The sequence below is a fragment of the Gossypium hirsutum genome, chromosome A05 (genome assembly GCF_007990345.1).
Source record: "Gossypium hirsutum isolate 1008001.06 chromosome A05, Gossypium_hirsutum_v2.1, whole genome shotgun sequence".
Taxonomy (NCBI): domain Eukaryota; kingdom Viridiplantae; phylum Streptophyta; class Magnoliopsida; order Malvales; family Malvaceae; genus Gossypium; species Gossypium hirsutum.
The window spans coordinates 33909703-33932792 of NC_053428.1; the positions used below are offsets into that span (position 1 = coordinate 33909703).

At 38.8% G+C, this 23090-nt stretch overlaps 2 protein-coding genes across 2 annotated transcripts; both read right to left on the reverse strand.

The window, feature by feature from the left end:
- Positions 1 to 1365: 1365 nt before the first annotated feature.
- On the reverse strand, positions 1366 to 5606 carry LOC107902512 (uncharacterized). The gene is made up of 3 exons (XM_041111936.1): positions 4043 to 5606; positions 2692 to 2846; positions 1366 to 1464 (listed from the first exon to the last, which is right to left on the reverse strand). Exons 1-3 carry the CDS (start codon positions 5604 to 5606, stop codon positions 1366 to 1368), a joined length of 1818 nt encoding a protein of 605 aa, XP_040967870.1.
- Positions 5607 to 8157: 2551 nt separating this feature from the next.
- LOC107902511 (uncharacterized) lies at positions 8158 to 8994 on the reverse strand. The gene has a single exon (XM_016828680.1). It carries the CDS (start codon positions 8992 to 8994, stop codon positions 8158 to 8160), a length of 837 nt encoding a protein of 278 aa, XP_016684169.1.
- Between the last annotated feature and the right edge of the window lie 14096 nt (positions 8995 to 23090).

Here is a 23090-nt window from a genome sequence, read left to right on the forward strand (position 1 = left end):
TGAAGACTGTTTTGAGTTTAACATGTGTTTAGAAGATCTAAAGTACTTTGTTGATGCCCCGGTATGTAACATACTCCAATTCTTGTTGAATTTGGTATAGCAAGGCCACTGTATGTTTTCAAAATTTGAGCTGCCCTTTGGGGTTTTCAACTCAAAATCCCCTTTGGTCTCAAGGCGCCCTTTGTGGGTTTTCACCTTGGCCTCTCCATCTTTTTTTTAGAAGTCTCAAAGTGCCCTTTGCGGGTTTTCACCTTGGATTCCCTTCTCTTTAGACAAAGTACTTCTTGACTAAGTCTGAATTCACTGGATTGGGTAAACTCTTCCCATCCATTTCTGTCAAAATCAGTGCACCACCAGAGAAAGCCTTCTTCACAACATACGGCCCTTCCCAATTCGGCATCCATTTTCCTCTAAAGTCCTTCTGTATGGGAAGAATATTTTTCAGTACAAGGTCCCCTTCGTGAAATTCTTTTGGACGAACTTTCTTGTTATAAGCTCGCATCATTCACTTCTGATACATCTAACCATGATGAATAGCCCTTAGCCTCTTTTCTTCAATCAAGTTCAATTGATCATACCGCGATTGAATCCATTCTGCTTCATCTAGCTTTATCTCTGACAAAATTCGAAGAGACGGTATTTCTACTTCAATGGGTAACACTGCCTCCATCCTATAAACCAACGAGAAAGGAGTTGCCCCAGTAGAGATTCTGACGGACGTTCGATAGACAAAGAGTGCAAATGGTAATTTCTCATGCCAATCTCTGTAGGTCTCAGTCATTTTCCCCACTATCTTCTTGATATTTTTGTTGCCAGCTTCCACTGCCTCATTCATTTTTGGGCGATATAGAGATGAATTATGATGTTTGATCTTGAATTGGCTACAGACTTTCGCAATCGTGCTGTTATTCAAGTTTAAAGCATTGTCTGATATGATCCTCTCAGGCATTCTATACCGACAAATGATCTCCTTTTTCAAGAATCGACTTACTGCCGACTTGGTAACACTAGCATATGAAGCTGCTTCTACCCATTTCTTGAAGTAGTCAATGACCACGAAAATGAAACGATGCCCATTCAAAGCTTTTGGTAATATTGGCCCAATGACATCCATGCCCCACATAGAAAAGGGCCATGGAGAAGTCATAACATGCAAAGGTGAATGTGGTACATGAATCTTGTCCCCATATATCTGGCATTTATGACATGTCTTGGCATAGCTGATACAATCTCCTTCCATAGTAGACCAATAGTATCCAAACCTTATGATTTGCCTTGCCATTATAAAGCCATTAACATGTGTCCCACAAACACCTTCATGTACTTCTTCCAAGATTTGTCTAGCTTCTACAGCGTTGACACATCTCAAAAGCATTTGATCTTTCCTTCTTTTATAAAGGATGTCCCATCTAGTACATATTCGTAGGCTAACCTCCTCAAGGTTCTTTTGTCATTCTCAGTTGCCTGCTTAGGATATTCACGATTTCTCACATACAGTAATATATCTTGATACCAAGGATGGTCATCCTTTTCCTCTTCTTCAATGTTACAACAATGAGCTGGAGCCTCAGAAATACTCATCTGAATTGGTCTCACATCCTCTTTTTTATTTGCTTTAATCATGGAAGCTAGTGTTGCTAAAGCATCTGCCATCTGATTTTCGTCTTGTGGGAGATAATTGAAGGTGATATTATCAAACTCTTCAAGTAACTCCAAAACTACCTTTCGATAATTAATCAACTTCGGGTCCCTTGTCTCCCATTTACCCCTAAGCTGGTAAATTACCAACACAGAGTCTCCATATACTTCCAGGGTTCTAATTTTTCGCTCTTTGACCGTTCGAATCCCCATGATGCATGCTTTATACTCGGCCATATTGTTTGTACAGTCAAAATCCAATTTACATGTAAATGGATAATGATCACCATTTGAGGATACTAAGACTGCCCCAATTCCATTTCCTCCCGCGTTGGATGCACCGTTAAAGTTCAGCTTCCAAGGATATTCTTTAGTAGTTGCCACATACATCAACTCCTCATTAGGGAAATCAAAGCTCAATATTTCATAATCTTCTAGAGCTCTGCTAGCCAGAAATTATGCTATCGCGCTTCTTTTCATAGCTTTTTGACTCACATAGATAGTATCAAACTCTGAAAGCAGTACTTGCCACATTGTCATTCTTCCATTTAGGGCTGTTGACTCCATCATGTACTTTAATGGATCAAGTTTCGAAATTAGCAAAGTTGTATGATATAGCATATATTGCCTCAACCTTCGAGTCGTCCAGATTAAAGCACAACACAACTTCTCAATTGACGAATATCTCATCTCACACTCTGTGAACTTCTTACTGAGGTAATATATTGCCTTCTCTTTCCTTCCTAACTCATCATATTGACCAAGCACACCTCCCATAGAATTACTAAACACTGATAAGTACAGAATTAATGGTCTATTTGGACTGGGCGGGGATAACACTGGAGCGTTTAACAAGTATTGCTTGACTTTATCAAAAGCATTCTGGCATTCCTCATCCCAAGTACTTTGGTTGTGTTTTCTAAGGAGGCGAAATATAGGATCACATTTCTCGGTTAATTGTGAAATAAACCGAGCGATATAATTCAACCTTCCAAGAAAACCCCGAACTTCCTTCTGAGTACGTGGTGGAGGCAATTCTCGTATGGCTCTAACCTTGTCTGAGTCAGCTTCTATTCCCTTTTCGCTGACCACAAAGCCCAATAACTTCCCCGACCTAGCTCCGAAGATGCACTTTGCCGGATTAAGCTTCAACTGAAACTTTCTCAATCTCAGGAACAACTTCCTCAAGACTTCAATATGCTCCGTCTCTGTTCGAGATTTGGCAATCATGTCATCAACATACACCTCAATCTCCTTATGCATCATATCATGGAATAAGGTCACCATAGCCCTTTGATATGTTACTGCTGCATTCTTCAGCCCAAAGGGCATTACCTTGTAACAAAAGGTTCCCCACAATGTTATGAAGGTGGTTTTATCTCCCCAGGATGCATCTTTATCTGATTGTACCCTGAAAAGCCATCCATAAAGGGAAACAATGAATATCTCACTGTATTGTCTACCAAAGTGTCGATGTGGGGTAAAGGAAAGTTGTCCTTTGGGCTAGCTTTGTTCAAATCTTTGTAATCAACACACATTCGTACCTTCCCATCCTTCTTAGGGACAGGCACAATGTTAGCCACCCATTTTGAATACTTAACCTCTTGTAGGAATCCAACATCAAACTGCTTCTTGACTTCATCTTTTATTTTCAGTACAATATCAGGCCTCATCCTTCACAATTTTTGTTGGACTGGCTTACAATCCTATCTTATGGGGAGATGATGTACCACGATATCAGTATTTAACCCTGGCATATCCTGATATGACCATGCAAAGATATCTTTGAATTCATGTAGCAGCTCAACAAGATCTTGTCTCATTTCCTTAGAATGTGTGTCCCAATTTTCACCTATTTTCCTTCCTCCAAGACTACATTCTTTATTGTCTCTTTCTCACAGGGTAGTATTTGTTTCTCCTCTTGTTTCACCATTCTCAACAGATCTGGAGACACATTACAATCCCTGTCATCTTCAAAATCCTGAGGTTCCTCTAAACACATGTCTTGCTCAAAAAAGAATTCAGGATCTGTAGTATCAGTGCCCATGTCATTGATATCTAGGGACCTGGAGGGTACGAAAGAATGTACAAAGAATGAATGAATTTAAGAATGTTTGTTTATATGTTATGAATGAAATGAAAAAATTTGAAAGAATTTTAAGAAGGTTAGAAGAATATTGATCGGTATAAAAGAATATTCACTCGGATTGATAACAAAAGTTGTGTTTTATTGAAATGTAAATATCCGAACATGAGCCTATTTTACAAATGAAATCTTATTACTCCTAGGCTCTAGAGCAACAAGAGTGTTCTGAAAATTACTCTGAAAAATCTTTAAAAACTACAGGAAGTTCTTCTGCAGTCCAATTATTTAAAGAGCTTCCCGGTTTGTAAAGGCGAATGCCCTCAAGGTTTCTTCGTTCAGACTCTTCATTATATACAGCATTGATATGATGACTTTTTTTTTCGAACAACCCTCTCTTAGGGTGAATTATCCCTCCTGATATAAAGGCCTGGGATATATGAGGGAACGCCATTGATTCCAACTCTACCTCTCTTCCACTTAAATGCGCCATTCTTCTTTCTTGACGCTTCTCTATTTCCTTCATTCTTTGCCTGTGATCTGGCCTGAAACCCAAACCAAAATGATCTCTTCTCTCTTTTAGTTCTAGAACTTGAATTCCTCCTTGGAGATATCTTCCCAATCCTTTTCCTGGCAAGGCTCCCTTCCCCACTGTTATCTGCAAACCCATTCTTGTGGTTCTAGACATCCTAGGCACCGGCACCTCATTACCCTCTGAAATAAATGTTGCATTAACGAATTCTAAGGAACGAAAAGAGCACTCAACGGCCTCCTCGTTCGCCTCTACATAGGGTGCGCCACTAGTAACTGCTGCTATAATGTCTTCCTCCACATTTATGGTGATCAGCCGTCTGTTTGTTACTAGCTTTAATTTCTGGTGCAAAGATGAGGGCACCGCTCCTGCCGAATGTATCCAAGGCCTCTCCAATAAGCAATTATAAGAGGGCTTGATGTCCATCACTAGAAAGTCTACCTCATACACATTTGGCCCTACCAGCAAGGGGATATCAATTCTTCCCATGACATTTCTTTCCGTGCCATCGAATGCTCTCACTACATTATGGCATATTTTCATGTGAGAACTGTCTATGGGCAATCTGTTCAATGTGGACAGTGGCATGACATTTAAAGCTGACCCATTATCAATAAGCACACTTGGCAATATATATCCTTTGCAGCGAGTGGTGATGTGCAAAGCTTTAGCTGATCCTATGCCACTAGGTGGGATTTCATCATCATTAAAATAAATGAAGTTGTCAGCGCTTATGTTACTAACCAATCGATCCAACTTGTTGATGGATATATCATTAGTAACGTAAGTCTCGTTGAGCACCTTCATTAATGCCTCACGATGTACCTCTGAACTGAGAAGCAAAGCCAACACTGATATACGAGCTGGTTGATTGCGTAATTTTTCAACCATGCTGTACTCACTGTGTTTCAGGAATTTTAGAAACTCTCTAGCTTCTTCTTCCTTCACTGGCTCATTAACATGTACCTCAGCCCTATTCTCCTTCTCGATGTCAAAGGCTTTCACTTTCGTAGGCTCAACTCTGATGCCTTTTGCATCATAACGCTTCCCACTACGTGTGTAGGATCCTTCAACTTGAGCCTCCTTAGAAGTACTAGCTATATCTTCTCTCTCCGTTATTGTCACATTGCAGTCATAATTCCAGGGTACCCTCTTGTCATCTTTATAAGGAAAGGAAACGGGTTTGTGAATAATGACTTTCAGCGCTGTTTGTGTCTCGACTTCATTATTTCTTGGTAGAGAAATAATGATCCTTGGCTGGTTGATTCTTTGATTCTTTGGTTCACCTTCCAATGCGCATACATGTCCCTCATCTGAGCTAGCTTCATAAAATTCTAGCTCCTTATTATCCATAAGGCTTTGTACCAAAGCCTTAAACTCGTCACATTCCTAAATCTCGTGTCCCTCTTCTGCATGGAACTCGTAGTAGTCCCTCGCTCCTTTATTTCCCTCTTTAGAGATTATCATTTCTCCTTTCGTTATTTCTTCCCAGATTATTTTCATCGACATTTTTACCTCAGCCATGTCTTCTTTAATCCTTCTCATACCAGTGTCCCCAATTACGTTTACCCCTTGATGACCATGGTTTGGCAACGGGTTCTCTGTACTAGGGGTGTCATCAAATTTTACGACCCCCATCTCGATAAGTCTTTCCACTGCTTTTTTAAAGCCAGTGCAATTTTCGATTGAATGCCCCGATATCCCTGCATGGCATTCACATTTGGCGTTTGCATCGTACCATTTGGGATATGGGGATTATAGTGGTTTCAAATGAAAAGGAGCTATTGCATGCGCATTAAATAGACTTTGATAAAGCTCCCGATATGTCACCGGGATAGGCGTAAATGAGACCTTCTCAGAATTTTGTCTCGAACCAGATCCCTGCTTTTGAGAATCCTGTTGCCCAACTGTAGTTGCTCTGGGCTGACTAACTGTAATCGCTTTTGAATTATAACTACTCGTATTGTTCACCTCATTATCTTTCCTTCTTGGGGCCGATCTTTTAGCAGTTTCCCCCTCTATCTTGCCACCCATTATGGCATTCTCAATTATTTCTCTTGCCATAACTATATCAGCAAAGCTCTTGGTGGTATTTCCAACCATATGAGTAATGAATGGGGCCTTCAAGGTGTTAATGAACAGCATGGTGGTTTCTTTCTCCAAGAGCGGTGGTTGAACTTGCATGGCAACCTCCCTCCACCTCTGTGCATATTGCCTAAAGCTCTCATTAGGCTTCTTTTCCATGTTCTGAAAAGTGATTCTATCAGGAGTCATGTCGGTCATATAATTATATTACTGCATAAAGGCTTGCGCTAAGTCTCTCCAAGAATCGATCATTGTGCGACTCAATTGATTGTACCACCTAGCCACTGCCCCAACCAAACTATCCTAAAAACAATAGATCAATAATTGATCATTGTTTACATAGCCAGTCATCCGCCTACAGAACATGGTGATATGGGCCTCAGGGCAAGTAGTTCCATTGTACTTCTCAAATTTCGGCATCTTGAACTTGTGAGGAAGCACCAAATCTTGGACCAAACTCAAGTCCTTGGCATCAATTCCCTGACGATTATCAGCGTTTTCCAATGCCTTAAATTTATCCTCTAACCATCTGCAACGTTCTTCTAATTGCCTTGATGATTCGAGTCTTATCTCTTCCCTCTCAACTACATCTAAATCAGGGATGACTGGATTGGTAGGGTTATCTCCCGGGTTGGATCCTGAGCCAATTTGAAAATTCATGGGTATTCCAGCATCGACTTGCCCATGTTGAGACCTTATTGTGATGGACGGCCTTCGGAGATATGCCTCAGGCTGAGTTTGCACATGGGGTGGAGTAAAACCCGGAGGATGATCCTCATTATCCTCTTCAGTGATAGTCATAGAGGCCTTTCCTTTATCCGTTGCCCCCTTCAGCAGCTGGGCCATTTCAGCCATCATATTCATTTGAGCCTCCAACATTTGATCCTTCATCTCTTGTTGGATTTTTTCCAATTGTTCCTGCAATTGCTCTTGCATTTCTTTCTGGATCTGCTCAAGTCTTTGATCCATATTCTTTGTCTTAGTGCGTGTACCATAAGGATGTGTTGTTTCCAGGTTTTCTTTCTCTCACTCTTTCTTTCTCTCTCACACTCTCTATAATTTTAACTAATTAGGGTCCTTCTATAAATTGGAATGCATATGATGCGATGAGATGCAAATGCATGAATGCAAAAAGATATCAATTCTGATTCAATTTCTTTTAGAAAACGTTATTTAAGAAACAAAAATCTTTACACAAAATGAATTACAAATACGCTTTCGCTCTCAGGCCCAGAATTTTAACCCTATCCAATAACAAAGCTAACTCTCGACCTCTATCTGACACTAACTCATACTTTACACTCAATACATTAGCTTGCGTTGCCAGGTCTTGCAAATGATTAGCAACCTCTCGAATCTGGATTATGACTTCTCCCAAGAGATAGTCCCTATCTCTGACTTGATCCTGAAAATGGTGAAGCTCTCCCTTCCAATGTCCTTCTCTTGCCTTGAACTGCTCAATCTAAAGTTCACAGTTCTACAATGCTGCTTCCAACCCTCCAATATTGTGCTTCATTTCCTCAATCTTGTTCAGACTTGCCTTTAATTTGACTGCATAGTTACGACTTCGGTGATGATGAAGGGATCGTCCAAGCTCAGTCACCTTAGCTTTTAATCCTTGATTCTCCTTCTCTAGGGCCTGATTCTGTGCCTGCATCTCTTGAAACTTCTTCTCTCAATACTCGGCTTTGGCTTTTTCTTCTTGAACCTCTTGTTGCCATTACTCTGAAGAATTCCCCAATCCAGCTCTCTTCATTGATAGCTGTATCCTCTTATATTGGGTCTTCAAGTCATTTCGGTCTTCTTCAATCTTCCTCTTTTATTTCTTCACTTTTTCAACCTCAATTTTTTGAATGTCGACGTCTAAGCTTAGGTACATCTTCTCCTCTTCAAGCCTTTTTATCTTTTTCCCGAGCTCCAAATTCTTCCTTTTGAATTCTTGCTTCATGACCTCTAACTCTGATGGAATCACTCGTAAACTCTCTTCCATCGATCGAGCAGCCCCTAAACTCAGCCTAGGGATGTTATCATTGATCCTCTTGCTAAACCACCCTTTGTACTCAAGAGTTATAGTCGGGCCTTTAGTCAGAATCTTCACACAGCAAATCTTCTTCCAAGCCTCAGAAATCTCTTGCATCTTTTTCTTATAATGATCCCCCTTATATGAGAAATCACTCTGAGCTAGCATTTGTGTTGCCGGTATAAACTGCCCTGCTTTGTATTGCCTTAGGATGAGTAATGGCGCATAACCAACAACTCTCCAAATTCCAGGAAGAGGTACCCAATCAAAGCCTCCGCAACAATAAAGGATTTCATTAGGAGTCATCCAAGGGGCTTTCCACATAACATCTTCCTCTCGGAGATTCTGAAGTATTTCCATCCACCTTTCCTCTGTAATGTCGTCTCTCCTTGGAGTAGCTGCTGCTTCCTTTAAGGGAGAATAATCCTCAAAGAACCCTTGGCAAGGAACCTTATCAAACTTCCAAAAGTGACTGTGGAACCATACTAACAACAACTGTGCGCATCCAATGAATCTACCTTCACCAGCTCTCCGACATGCACTCAAGGATCTAAACGTCTCAGCTAGGATTGCAGGCACAGGTTTGTTACCAAGTCTATCGAATAAATCCACGACTGTTTCATCTATATGCCCCATAGCTTTGGGGAAAATCACCAAACCATAAATACTTAAGGCCAAGACATCAACACTCTTCTTCGCATCTGGGTGTGCCAATATTAGATCCCTCAAACTTGCCCACGGAATGCATTTACCATCACCCTTTTGTTGGATTTGAGCTGCGGCTCACTATTCACTCATCCCTGTGATCATCATTAATCTCTTCACGAAAGTTGAGAGATTAGCAGCCCTAACATAAGCTTTGTTACCTTGAATTTTTGGACAGCGAAGCAAGGTCGTATACTCCTCCAAAGTAGGTACTAAATCCACCTCTCCAAATGTAAAACAACTATAAGCAGGGTTCCAAAACTGTACCATAGCTCGAAACAGATGCTTATCCACATTGATGTCTAGCAAATAGGGAAGATCTCCATAATTCTGGTAGAACATCTGCTTAGCCTTGTCATCCCATTAGGCCCAAATGTCTTTCAACTCTTGAAACTCATTCTGTGTTGAACTAATACGAGTGAAGTCCCACAACTCTGACGTATACCCTTCGGTGACACTATCTCCTTTCTCTAACTGGGTTTTTCTGACCACGCACAGATAGAAGCTTTGTCCTCCACTTTATCAAGATATTCGTTCCTCATTACGAAACTTTCTAATCTAGAAATCGAACCATGAATCGATACCTTTAAATGTTGAGTGACATGCAATGATAGCAAAATAAAATAAGTCAGTGTCATATATAAAAGGTATAATAAACAAGCACTTATAAGGGTAGCTTACAAAAGGCAATCACTATACTCCCTAGGGTAAGCACTTAAAGCTCACTATATGTGTTTCAATTCTAAAGCGACGGTACCTGAACCAGCAGATTCCTCGGTCCTCACCCATTATAGGCTCATATGGACGAAGTTCGGTTCAGGGGGACACATTTCCCTATGGCCATGCGGAGATGAAAATCTCACGAAAACATAGGTATGGATGTATCCCGGAAGCAATCAACTAGCCCATGCGAAGGTGAAAACCTCACAAAATCGTAGCTTCTCACTCCCACTTAAGGGTGCATCCACAGCGGTCATGCAAATGCAATGTGTGCGAAATCAAAATAACAAACATATGTAGCAAACACATGTAAAAATATCAATATTTTAAAATTTTTCCAAACTTTTGACATTAAGACAAAAAATAATCAATTTCTTGGCTTGACTCTCTTATGACGTTCCCCAGTGGAGTCGCCAAGCTGTCAAAACTCTTCTTTTTAAAAAGGAGAATTTTTGAAAACAGGAGTCGCCACCAACCTTTTTAGGTGTGATTGGATCACCTTATAAAACATTTTGGTCTACGAAAATGAGAGAAAATAGGTTCGGAAGTCGGTTACGTGTGAGGAAGGATTAGCACCCTCGCAACGCCCAAAATTGGTACCAAATTGAATAGTTTTCTATCTTAATGTCAAAAGTTTGAAAGAATTTAAAAGTAGGATCCTTTTTAAAACCAGAGTAATTTGAGTTGAAAATTGAGATTCCTTCGCTACAAAAGAGTACAAACATCACATCCAGCATGATTGGGCATGATATTCTTAAACTTTCATAACTGAAATCATCTCGTGATTTACAAAGTCTATTTAGAAGGATGCTTTAGACATTTAGACAAACAGGAAAACGCAACCCAGCATGTTAGGGCACTACTTCCCAAATTCCTAAATACAAAAGACATTGTCTTACTTTTAAAATTCTTTTGGATTTAATAAAAAGAATTAAAACAATGATGCATTTGGCATATTACAAGATATCAATACTAAATAATATAAACTACATGACACATATATTTTAACATTTCATGTAAATGTAATATAGAAAATGATAAATACCGACATAAGTTACCTAATATACATACATTATCATTTCATGCACAATACCACATAGAAAACAATGAATATAACAATATAGATTACATAATCTATACAGTAATATTTCATGCAAACATAACTTAAAATAACAACATAAATAATCAATTTTCATGCAAATATATAAAAACCATAAAAATAATAAATAATTTATAAAATAAATCAACATACTGATAAAAAAAACAAATTATGATCATATAAAAAGGTTAAAAAAATAAAGATAAAAACTAAATATAATTAAAAAATAAAGGAGGTATCAAAAAAATATTTACAACAATCTATAAATAATAAAGGAGAAAATTTTTAAAAATGGTTAATATATATAAAAATATACTATATGATATAATAACTTAATATATATTTATAAAAATAATATTATATTAAATAGGAGCAAAACCTTATAGTAAATTTTAGAATATTACATAATACTAATTATTTAATAATGATATATTTATTATTTAATAATAATTTACAAATTTTTAAAATTAAACATAATAATAAATAATAAAATAATAATATATAATATATATATTAAAATAATATAATATAATGGATAATATATATAATAAAATGATATAATATATAATAAAATATATAAATAAAATATAAACAATATAATAAAAAATGCATAAGTAAAAATAATATATATAATAAATTATTTATATATACATAATGTTGTTAGTAAAATAAATATTATATAAAATATTTAAAATAAATAAATTTAAAAAATGATTAAAATTAAATGAAAATAAAACTCTAGGGTTAAATTTAAAATAAAAAATGGACCTAATTGAAACACGCGATAAAAGCTGAGGGACTCATTGGGCAATTTGACCCTAATCCCAAAACGACGTCGTTCCAAAATAGACCTTATAATAGCAACTAGGACTAAGTTGAAACAAAGATAAAAGGTTAGGGTCAAATTCAAATAAAAATAAAATGAAATTATAAATATTAAAATTGCGGAAGGATCAATTGGGCAATTATCCCATCTACTAAAAACGCGTGGACCCTCCCCGGGTCACGGTCCAACACGCGAATCTTTCATTTAAACGGCGTCGTTTTGGTGCTTATTAAACTAAGCAAAAACGGCACCATTTTTATAATGCCATATAAATCAAATTTTGGCCCAAAATTCATTTTAAGAACTGGTTTTAAAAAAAAACTTAAAATCCTCTGAAAGAGGAGAAAAGAAGAGCCTTCCGAGCTCTGACCTCCGGCCATTAGGCTGCACGCGCCACACGCGCCGCCGTACACGACGTTTGGAAGGTCAAAAGCCTTCCTTCTTTCAGGCGAATCACAGGTAGTCTTTTCCTTTTTCTAAATACTAACAGCTTTTTTGTAAAAAATGATTCGTATGCGTTGAACAAAAGAAATAAAATAAAAGGAACGAAATATGTAACTAAATCACCTTTTTCCAGAAATAAACTGCTCTTATTTCTTTCTTCTCTGTATATATGCGTGTATTTATTTGTATATATGTAAAAATTGTCCCCTTACAAATTAGAAAATAGAGGCTTTTATAGCCTTCTGTAAATTGTTACATTTTGGGAAGAAATCTTTGATTTCTTTCCATATTTGCTTCTCTTTTCTGCTGTGGATCTTTCCTTTTTGCAGGTACCAACGAGGATATCATGGCGATGAGTGTGCTGGCGTTGATTCGTGTGCCAATTTTAGCCCGATACGGAACTGGTGCCACGGCGCCGATGGAGGAGTCGATGAAGGGTCACTGGAACGGCGCGAGATGAAGGGGCGTGACAATTGGAGTGCTAGGGTTTCCTGATTCAATTTAGGTATTGGGCCTTCTTGGGCCTTGCTGATTTGGGTCTGGTTTGAGTATTTGGGCTACCGGTATGGTTTGTAAATGGGCCCTAAGTAGTGTTGTAAATAGGCTAGCAATTTGGGTTTTGTAAATGGACTGTAAAAGAACTTTTATTATTATTTTTGTTTATTTTATGGGCCGGGCAAATTTTGGGCTATTACAGTTAAAGTGGAGAAGCACCTGTTCTGAGTTATGGTTCAATTTTAGAATTCTACTTACAAGTGTTTCACTTTTGGGGAAGTGGATTTAGTGCCTACCGTAGAAGGATATACTACCCTGCTCAAGTGTCCAAAAGTGCAAGTTGGAAAAGCTTATGCCAAGGTTTTTAATGGTCAAACTTTCACAAAGAAATTGATGAATATTTCAGGGATGAGTGAGCCTTGGGTCACTGCTCGGATCCAACAAAAGGGAAATAGTAAATGTATCCCTTAGGAGAATTTGAGAGATTTGGTTTTAACACATCCGGATGAAAGAAAGAGGGTTGATATCTTCGCCTTAAGCATTTACGGATTGGAAATTTTTCCTAAGGCTTTAAGGCACGTGGATGAGGCAGTCGCTGACTTATTCAATCGTCTTGAGAAGGGAATCACACCTGTACCTGCAATATTGGCTGAGACATTCAGATCCTTGAGCATGTGTTGGAAGATAGGCGAGGGGCGGTTTATTGGATGTGCACAGCTGTTGATGGTGTGGTTTCATGGGCACTTTTGGAAGGTAGACAAGGTTTCTTACCGGGTCTTTTCTAAAGGTTATTCCCCGTTAAAGAAGGAGGAAGCCATGCAAAGGAGAGAGGATATTTCAGAGGAGAAGTGGATGGAAATCCTCTAAAACCTCAAGGAGGGGGATATAGAGTGGAGAGGTTATTGGATGGTTCCTGATGAAATCTTGTACCGATGTGGGAACTTTGATTGGGTACCGTTGTTAGGAATTTGGGGAGCTACTGGGTATACTCTGTTGCTTGCATTAAGATAATATAAATCGAGGCAGTTTGTACCCACAACTTACGGGCTGGCTTAGTGTGAATTCTCCTTTAAAGGTGATCATTATAAGAAGAAGGTTCGGGAACTGTCTAATGCTTGGAAGCAAACTCGCTGGATGAAGAGGTTGGCTGTCGGTTCCATGGTGACACCCGAATACAATGGATGGTTTAGGAATAGGGTCAATGATAATATTCCTTGGCTAAGTTTAGAAAGCACTCAACCTATGGAGGAACAGTTACAAGTCACCCCGTCAGAGTTGGAAATTATAAAACAAGACTTCGAGAAGAAGAGTTCTGAGCTTGGGAAAAAGATCGAACAATTGGAGGAAGAAAAGATGCATCTGAGATTAGACGTAGAAGTTCAGAGGTCAGAGGTTGAGAAGTGGAGAAAAGGGAAAAGTAAGGCCGAAGAGGATCTAGACAATTTGAAGACGAATTATAAGAAGTTCTGACTGTCTATAAGGACTGCTGGGTTAGGTAAAACTTCAGAACAATGGTGCCATGAAATTCGAAAGGAAAAAACCAAAGCCGACCAATGGGAAAGGAAATTCCGAGAGGCCCAGGGACGAAATGAGCATTTAGAGAAGAGTCTGTCAGAAAGAAGAAATGAACAAGGTGAATTAAGGGCTAGAGTGGCAGAACTTGAGAAGTCTCTTCATCAGTACCGAAGCCGTAATATCGTAATAGAGTTGAGGGCAAGCTTGAGTAAGGTGGAAGAAATGAAAGGAAAAGTAGAAGAACTAGAAGCGTCACTGCAAAGCTATGAGATGCGGATCCTGTTTTCCAAAGCAAGTGAGGAACGTTGGAAGGAACAACTTCACCATGCGCAAGACCAAGTCAGGAACAGGGATTACATTATGGGGGAAGCCATAACCCAGATTCGGGAGGTAGCTAAATACTTGGAAGCTTTAGCAGTACAAGCAGACACACTGAGCGTGAAGTATGATTTAGAGTTAGATCGGGGGCAGGAGCTAGCCTCGTTACTTAGGAAAATTAAGGCTCTGAGCATTAAGGCAAAGTTTTATTTGTAACTCAGTTTTATGTAAAGAATTTTATTTTCTAGTGAAGTTTTCTAAAGGGAATTGAATCAAAATTGATGCCTCCTTTGCATTCATGCATTTACATTGTATTACATCATATGCATTAAAGGTCATAAAAAGATTCTAATTAATTAAAAATTATTTCAGTAATCTGGAAATCAACGAAAACCAACCAACTACGCAACCCTACAGTAGAAGGAAAAAGACCAAGTCAATGGACAAAAGGCTTGAGAAATTAGAGCAAATGCAAAAGGACATGCAAGAACAAATGCAGTCATAGATGCAAGAGCAGTTAGCCAAGATTCAGCAAGAGATGAAAGAGCAAATGATGGAATCCTAAAGAGAGATGATGAGTCAGTTGTCCCAATTGCTGATGGGAAGAATGGATAAGGGAAAGGGTCCCATGGACAATGTTGGGAAAAATAACGAAAACCCTTAATATCCTCCTGGCTTCACTCCGACACAGGTACCGACACAACCTGAAATTAATCTACAGAGACCATCTGTTACGATTAGGCCTCAGCAGATTCAAGTTGGAGCTTCGATACCAATGAATTTCCAAGTCGGCTCAGGCTCTAACCCTATCAATAACTTGAATTATCCGCTTGTTCCCGATTTGGATAAAGCTGTAGAAGAGGAAAAGGCAAGGATGGAATCACAAAAGAAACTAGAGGAACGGTGTAAATGGCTGATGGAAAAGTTTAGAGCGATGGAATGTGCTGATAGTCTTCACAGGATTGACGCTAAGGACCTGAGTTTGGTCCCAAACTTGGTCCTTCCCCCTAAGTTCAAAATGTCAGAGTTTGAGAAGTACAATGGAACGAGCTGTCCTGAAGCTCATATTACTATGTTTTGCAGACGAATGACTGGAAACGTCAACAATGACCAACTATTGATTCACTGCTTCTAGGACAGTCTAGTTGGGGCGGTATCCAAATGGTATAACCAATTGAGCCGTGCTAAGATTAACTCATGAAAAAACCTAGCTCAAGCCTTTATGAAACAGTATATTCATGTGACGGTTATGACTCCTGACGGGATTACTCTGCAGAATATGGAGAAGAAACCAAATGAAAGTTTCAAGTAATATGCGCAAAGATGGAGAGAAGTTGACATACAAGTTCAGCCGCCACTTTTAGAAAAGAAACCACGATGCTCTTTATCAACACTTTGAAGGCCCCTTTTATCACTCATATGTTAGGGAGTGCCACCAAAAGCTTCTCAGACATAGTGATGACAGGTGAAATGATTGAAAATGCTGTGAGGAGTGGCAAAATAGAAGTAGGGGAAAGTACCAAAAGTTCGGCCCCGAGGAAAAGAGATAACAAAGTGAACAACACAAGCATATTTAGCAAGGGTTAGTCCAAGTCACTCACTGTAAACCAACCAAAGACGGTGATCGCCAATCAACATAGCACTGTGAGACAAGAATCCAAAGCGAGGGCGAACACAGAAAGGTTACAATTCACGCCTATACCCATGACGTATAGGGAGCTGTACCAAAACCTATTCAATGCTCATGTAGTGTCCCCTTTCTACCTGAAGCCACTGCGCCCCCGTTTCCCAAATGGTATGACACAAATGCCCAATGAGAATACCATGCAGGAATCATCGGGCATTCGATCAAAAACTGCACTGCGTTCAAGAAGCTAGTTGAAAAATTTATTAAAATGGGGATTGTAAGGTTTAACGACCCAGCCGTACCCAATATAGTAGGAAACTCGCTCTCTAATCATACCGACCAAGGAGTAAACGGAATAAACGAAGGCGAAAGTAAGAAGTCAGGACCCCATTAAGACGGGTGTAGAAGAAGATGGTCAAGAGAGGATTGATAGTTTTGGATTCGAGAGAAGAATCTGAAGAAGAGAGGAACTACTGTGAGTTCCACAACAAGGTGGAGCATGAAATTCAAGAGTGTGTGGAGTTCAGGGCCCTGGTGCAGGACATGATAAACAATAGAGAAATAGAGTTCTATGAAGAAACCGAAAACCCTCAGAGAGGGAGATATATGCGTGTCAGAGGGAGAATCAACGGTCCAAAACCAAACAATTAACTACCCCGTTGTCATCATATCACTACCAAAAAATAATAAAGTAGGAGTGCAAATGTCACCGAGAGTCATAATCCAAAGACCTGCAGTCTTCCCCTATAAAGACAGTAAGAAGGTCCCATGGAATTACGATTGTAACGTGACGATCCTAGGAAAAGAGAACCTGGCTGACACTTCAAAAGAGGACCAAGATAAAGGCTCCTATACATGTAGTGGGAGACGCTACGATTCAGCAAGCGAGAAAGCAGGACCCATAAAAGGAAAAGCCATAGTGGTCGAACAGATGAAGGAAAAAGCGGGCAAATCTGAACTTCTTGTTAATGAACCGGTCAACGAAGAGGAGGCTAAAAAGTTTTTAAAATTTTTAAAACACAGCGAGTACAGTGTTGTGGAACAGCTGTGTAAACAACCAGCTCGTATCTCGGTGCTGGCCTTACTCCTAAGTTTGGAAGTCCATCGCAGTGCGCTGATGAAAGTTTTGAATGAAACATATGTTGCTAATGATATCTCTATCAACAAGCTAGACTGCTTGGTTAGCAACATAAATACCGATAACTATATCTTCTTCAAAGACGATGAGATACCACTCGGTGGCATGGGGTCGACTAAAGCTTTACACATCACCATGTGTTGTAAGGGGTATACGCTATCAGGAGTATTGATTGACAACGGATCGGCCTTGAATGTCCTACCATTGTCCACACTAAATAGATTACCTGTAGACAGCTCTCACATGAAAGAGTGACAGAATATAGTGAGGGCATTCGATGGCACAGAGAGAAGGGTGATGGGCAGAATTGAGATACCTCTTATGATCGGGCCAAACACATATGAGGTGGATTTCTTGGTGATGGATATCAACCCTTCATACAACTGCTTATTAGGGAGGCCTTGGATACATTCAGCTGGGGCAATCCTTCATCGTTGCATCAGAAGTTGAAGTTAGTATCAGAGGGGCGGTTGATAATGATAAATACTAAGAGGATATCATTGCAGCTGTAAGCAGTGATGCACCCTATTTGGAGATAGATGACGAAGCAATCGAATGCTCATTTCGGTCTTTGGAATTTGTTAATGCAACATTCATTACTGAGGGGAGCAAGATCCTGACGCCAAAATTATCCAAAACTACAAGGATGAGTCTACAATTGATGGTTGAAAAAAGAGCTCTACCGGGAAAAGGACTCAGGAGACATCTCCAAGGAAGGGTTGAAACACCAGTATTGAAGGACAAGAGAGACCGCTTCGGCTTAGGATTTAAGTTGGATACGAGACAAAGGAAAAAGGAGCTGGAAAAGAAATAAGAAAAATGGAGAGCACAGTTGAAGGGGGAGGAAATCAAATGGGAGCCAATGATATTCCCCCATATATCGAAAACTTTTGTGTCCGGAGGAATCATTCATCCCAAGCAGGGCACGCCAAGAAAGGAAGCCATAGAAGAAAAGTTGGAAAACTTAGACATCAATGTCACATACGAAGAAGAGGCTGGAGGAGAAAATTTTTCGGGCATTTGCCCCTACATACCTGGAAGTGTTTTGGATAACTGGACTACGGAAGAGATTCTTGTAGTTTTTAGAGCTGATTTAGAGTAATGTCCAAAACACACTTATTGCTCTAGGCCTAGGAGTAATAAGAATCTTTTGTGAAATAGGCTTGTGCTCAAAAACGTTATTTCAATAATATGCACAGTTATTATCATTTTGAGCAGATATTCTTTCATTCTTTCCATTTCATTCATAATCATATTATACAAATAATTACTTTTGGATTCTTTTGTCCTTCGGACATTCTTTAAATATTCTTTCGTTCTTCAATCATAATCATACCATACAGATAAGTATTCTTAAATTCTTTTGGTTCTTTGTATCTTCCTTCATCCTCATAACAGATCCCCATATATCAATGATATGAGTGACACTGCTAGTGGCTTAGAGTCTCCTTTTGAGCGAGATATGTGTATGAAAGATTCTCAGGATTTCGAAGATGACCAAGGCTGTAACCTATCCCATGATTTGTTAAGGATGGTAGAACAAGACGAAAAACAAATCCTACCTCACAAAGAATCAGTAGAAATTGTGAGCTTAGGAGAGGGACAAGAGGTGAAGATCGGAACTTGTATCACCATAGAAATGAAGTGAGACCTTATCGAATTACTTCAAGAATTCAAAGATGCCTTCGTATGGTCATACCAAGATATGCCTGGGTTGAACACTGATATCGTGGTGCACCGACTCTCCATAAAGGAAAAATGTAAGCCAGTTCAGCAAAAATTCCGAAGAATGAGGCCCAACATCTTGCTAAAAATAAAAGAAGAGGTTAGAAAGCAGTTTGACGCTGGATTTTTAAAGGTGGTAAAATACTCAGAATGGGTAGCCAACATCGTCCTTGTCCTTAAGAAGGATGGAAAAGTACGAATGTGTGTAGACTACAGAGATTTGAACAAAGCTAGCCCGAAAGATAATTTCCCACTGCCTCATATTGACACCCTAGTGGACAACACGGTAGGACACTCACTGTTTTCCTTCATGGACGGTTTCTCCGAATATAACTAGATTAAGATGCATCCTGAAGACATGGAGAAGACCACATTTGTAACTATTTAGGGCACATTCTGCTACAAGGTGATGCCATTTGGACTGAAAAATGCGGGGGCAACATATCAAAAGGCCATGGTAACCCTGTTTCACGACATGATGCACAAAGAAATCGAAGTTTATGTCGATGATATGATTGCAAAGTCCCAAACAGAGAAGGAGCACGTACAAGTCTTAAGGAAGTTGTTCTTAAGGTTGATGAAGTTTCAGCTAAAACTCAATCTAGCCAAATGTACCTTCGGATCCAAGTCTGGAAAACTTCTTGGATTCGTGGTTAGTGAGAAAGGGATTGAGATCGATCCAGCCAAAGTCAAAGCCATACAAGAGCTATCTCTGCCACGTATCCAAAAAGAGGTTCGAGGCTTTCTAAGAAGATTAAATTACATCGCTCGGTTCATTTCACAACTAATCGAGAAATGTGACCCAGTTTTTCGCCTCCTCAAGAAACACAACCTAGGTGTATTGGATGAAGAATGCCAAAGGGCTTTCAACAAGGTCAAATAGTACTTATCCAATGCTCCCGTGCTGATGCCACCAAATCCAGATTGTCAAAACCATTTTTTAAAGGGATGTTTGAAAAACGGGGTTCGGCTTATTGAAAAATGAAAATGGGAGTCGCCACCAACCTTTTTAGGTGTGATTGGATCACCTTTATAAAACATTTTGGTCTACGAAATTCAAGAAAACAGGTTCGGGAGTCGGTTATGCACAAGGAAGGATTAGCACCCTCGTAACGCCCAAAATTGGTACCGAATTGATTATTTATTGTCCTAATGTCGAAAATTTTAAAAGATTTTAAAACTTGAATAATTTAAAGTTGAAACTTGAGATTCCTTTGTTCCAAAAGTATTCAAACATCACATCCAGCATGTTAGGACACGATGTTTTAAATCCTCGTAACTAAAATTATCTCATGATTTTGAAAATTTATTAAAAAGGATATTTGGTTATTTAGTCAAACGAAAAAAATCGCAACCCAGCATGTTAGGGCACTATTTTTCGAATTTCTAAACACCAAACATTGCCTTATTTAAGAAAAAACTTTTTTCAATTAAATGAAATATATTTTTTTAAAACAATGAATAATATAGAATTTAATAAAAAATAATTTGATATAATATTAAAATTATTAAAAAATAAAATATAAAAGAGAATTAAAAAAATCAAGGAGATAGGGATTAAATAAAAAAAGGATGAAAACGAAGATGATCAAAGAATAAATAAGAACAAACCGTAGAAAATAAGAATGCAAGAGGGAGAGAAATTTGAGTGAATGCTCTCAAGAATTCTTATTGCTTCCCAAAACTCAAGTGTAGTCAAGTTGTTTTACAATGAGGGGAGAGGCCTCTATTTATAGTTGGGCCTCCCCAAATCTAACGGTACAGATCAATTACATCAACGGTTAAGATTAAAGGATATCTACAAATTAAATCTCCAAGATTACAGAATCATATCTTTTAAGATTGTATATCATATCTAAGATTGCAATCATATCTAAGATTGTATCATATCAAAGATTGCAATCATATCTAACATTGTATCATATCTAAGATTGTATATCACATCTAAGATTGCATATCATTGAAGATTATATTTCCATATGAGTCAAACTTGTAGATGGACCTTAAATCTTTTCAAGTAATGGGCCATTCTGATCGGGCCAAATTATATTTGTAATTCTTGACTGAAATCTTTGTTTTTGGACTTATTTCTAGGCCCGGGCAAAATTGAGTGTGTACATAGAGCAAAGACTATAAAAAGACCAATTTTGCCCGGTCTTGCCGAGTCTTGAGTTCTTGATCTTCTTTAAATGGCCTCTTGACAGCTTCAATCTGCTTCTTGCAAACTCATGACTGTCATGTTGATGTCTTCGATCTGCTCTCCATCAAACACAGAGACACCAAACCTGCTTCTTCAATTTGTTCTCTGACAATACAGAGATGTCAAATCATCTTAGATTTGCTTCAGCGTAAACACGCAAAAGCCAAATCAGCTATGTCTTCGATTTGCTCCTTGTAAGCACAAGGATACCAAACCATCTTGGATCTGCTTCAGTCTAATCATCTGAAGGTTAGATCTGCTATATGTCTCTCATCCGTCGAATATGGAAACGCTAAACTTCAATTTGTTCTCTGACAATACAGAGATGCCAAATCATCTTAGACTTGCTTCAACGTAAACACGTGAAAGCCAAATCAGCTATGTCTTCAATTTTTTCCTTGTAAGCACAAGGATGCCAAACCATCTTGGATCTTGCTTCAGTATAAACATCTGAAGGCCAGATTTGCTATGTGTCTACCCTCCATCGAATATGGAGACGCCAAACTTTGATTTGTTCTCTAACAATACAGAGATGCCAAATCATCTTAGACTTGCTTCAACGTAAACACGTGAAAGCCAAATCAGCTACGTCTTTGATTTGTTCCTTGTAAGCACAAGGATGCCAAACCATCTTGGATCTTGCTTCAGTATAAACAACTGAAGGCCAGATCTGCTATGTATCTGCCCTCCGTCGAATATGGAGACGCCAAACTTCGATTTGTTCTCTGACAATACAGAGATGCCAAATCATCTTAGACTTGCTTCAACGTAAACACGTGAAAGCCAAATCAACTATGTCTTCGATTTGTTCCTTGTAACCACAAGGATGCCAATCCATCTTGGATCTTGCTTCAGTATAAACATCTGAAGGCCAGATCTATTATGTGTCTACCCTCCGTTGAATATGGAGACGCTAAACTTCTATTTGTTCTCTGACAATACAGAGATGCCAAATCATCTTAGATTTGCTTCATCGTAAGCACGTGAAAGCCAAATCAGCTATGTTTTTTATTTGCTCTCCGTCGAATATGGAGATGCCAAATCTGTTTCTTCGATTTGTTCTCTGACAATACAGAGACACCAAATCATCTTGGATCTACTTCAGCGTGAACACCTAAAGGCCAGATCTGCTATACTTTAACCTGTTACCCTACTGCTTAGGGGGTTAAGGCGCATCTTTGATCTGCTCCACTACTGCTTAGAGAGATAAGATCCGCAATTTTGACCTGTTACCCTACTACTTAGGGGGTTAAGGCGAGTCATCGTCGATCTGCTCCGCTACTACTTAGGGAGATAAGTTCTGTGAACCTATTACCCTACTACTTAGGGGGTTAAGGCACTGAATTTTGTAATTTTCAATCAATCTTGCTACATTGTCCACTGGGGAATCCACTTGTAGAATTGATTTCCTGGAATTTATGCTTATGCCAAATAATTAAGATGCCATGATCGAAATGAGTCAAATGCTCCTAATTAGACATATTATGATGCAAAATGTTTATGAAAATAACTCCTATTTCAGACGTCATCACTCATTCATCTATCGAGCTTTCCACCTCATTCTTCTCGACATATCAATCATACTCTGCTCATATGCCTCGAATCTTCTCCATCAATTTGGTCTACTGTACCATTCCCCAAATGTTACAATGCACTGAAGATGTTTATGAAATGATCCTTTCTTAAGATCAATATTGCTTAAAACGTGTAACCACCTTTTGGACTGAAGAAAAAAATCTCTCGAGTATCTCCAACCCATACATATGAGAATTCCTTAAACAATTTTCTTGTTTCAGTTTCTTATATTATCTAGAAATTTCCAAAGTAATATGCAAAACTTCGTTTGTAAAGATATTTTAGTTCATCTATCATTATTTCAATGCAACATGCTTTATGAATAATGGGAGACAAATAAATGGA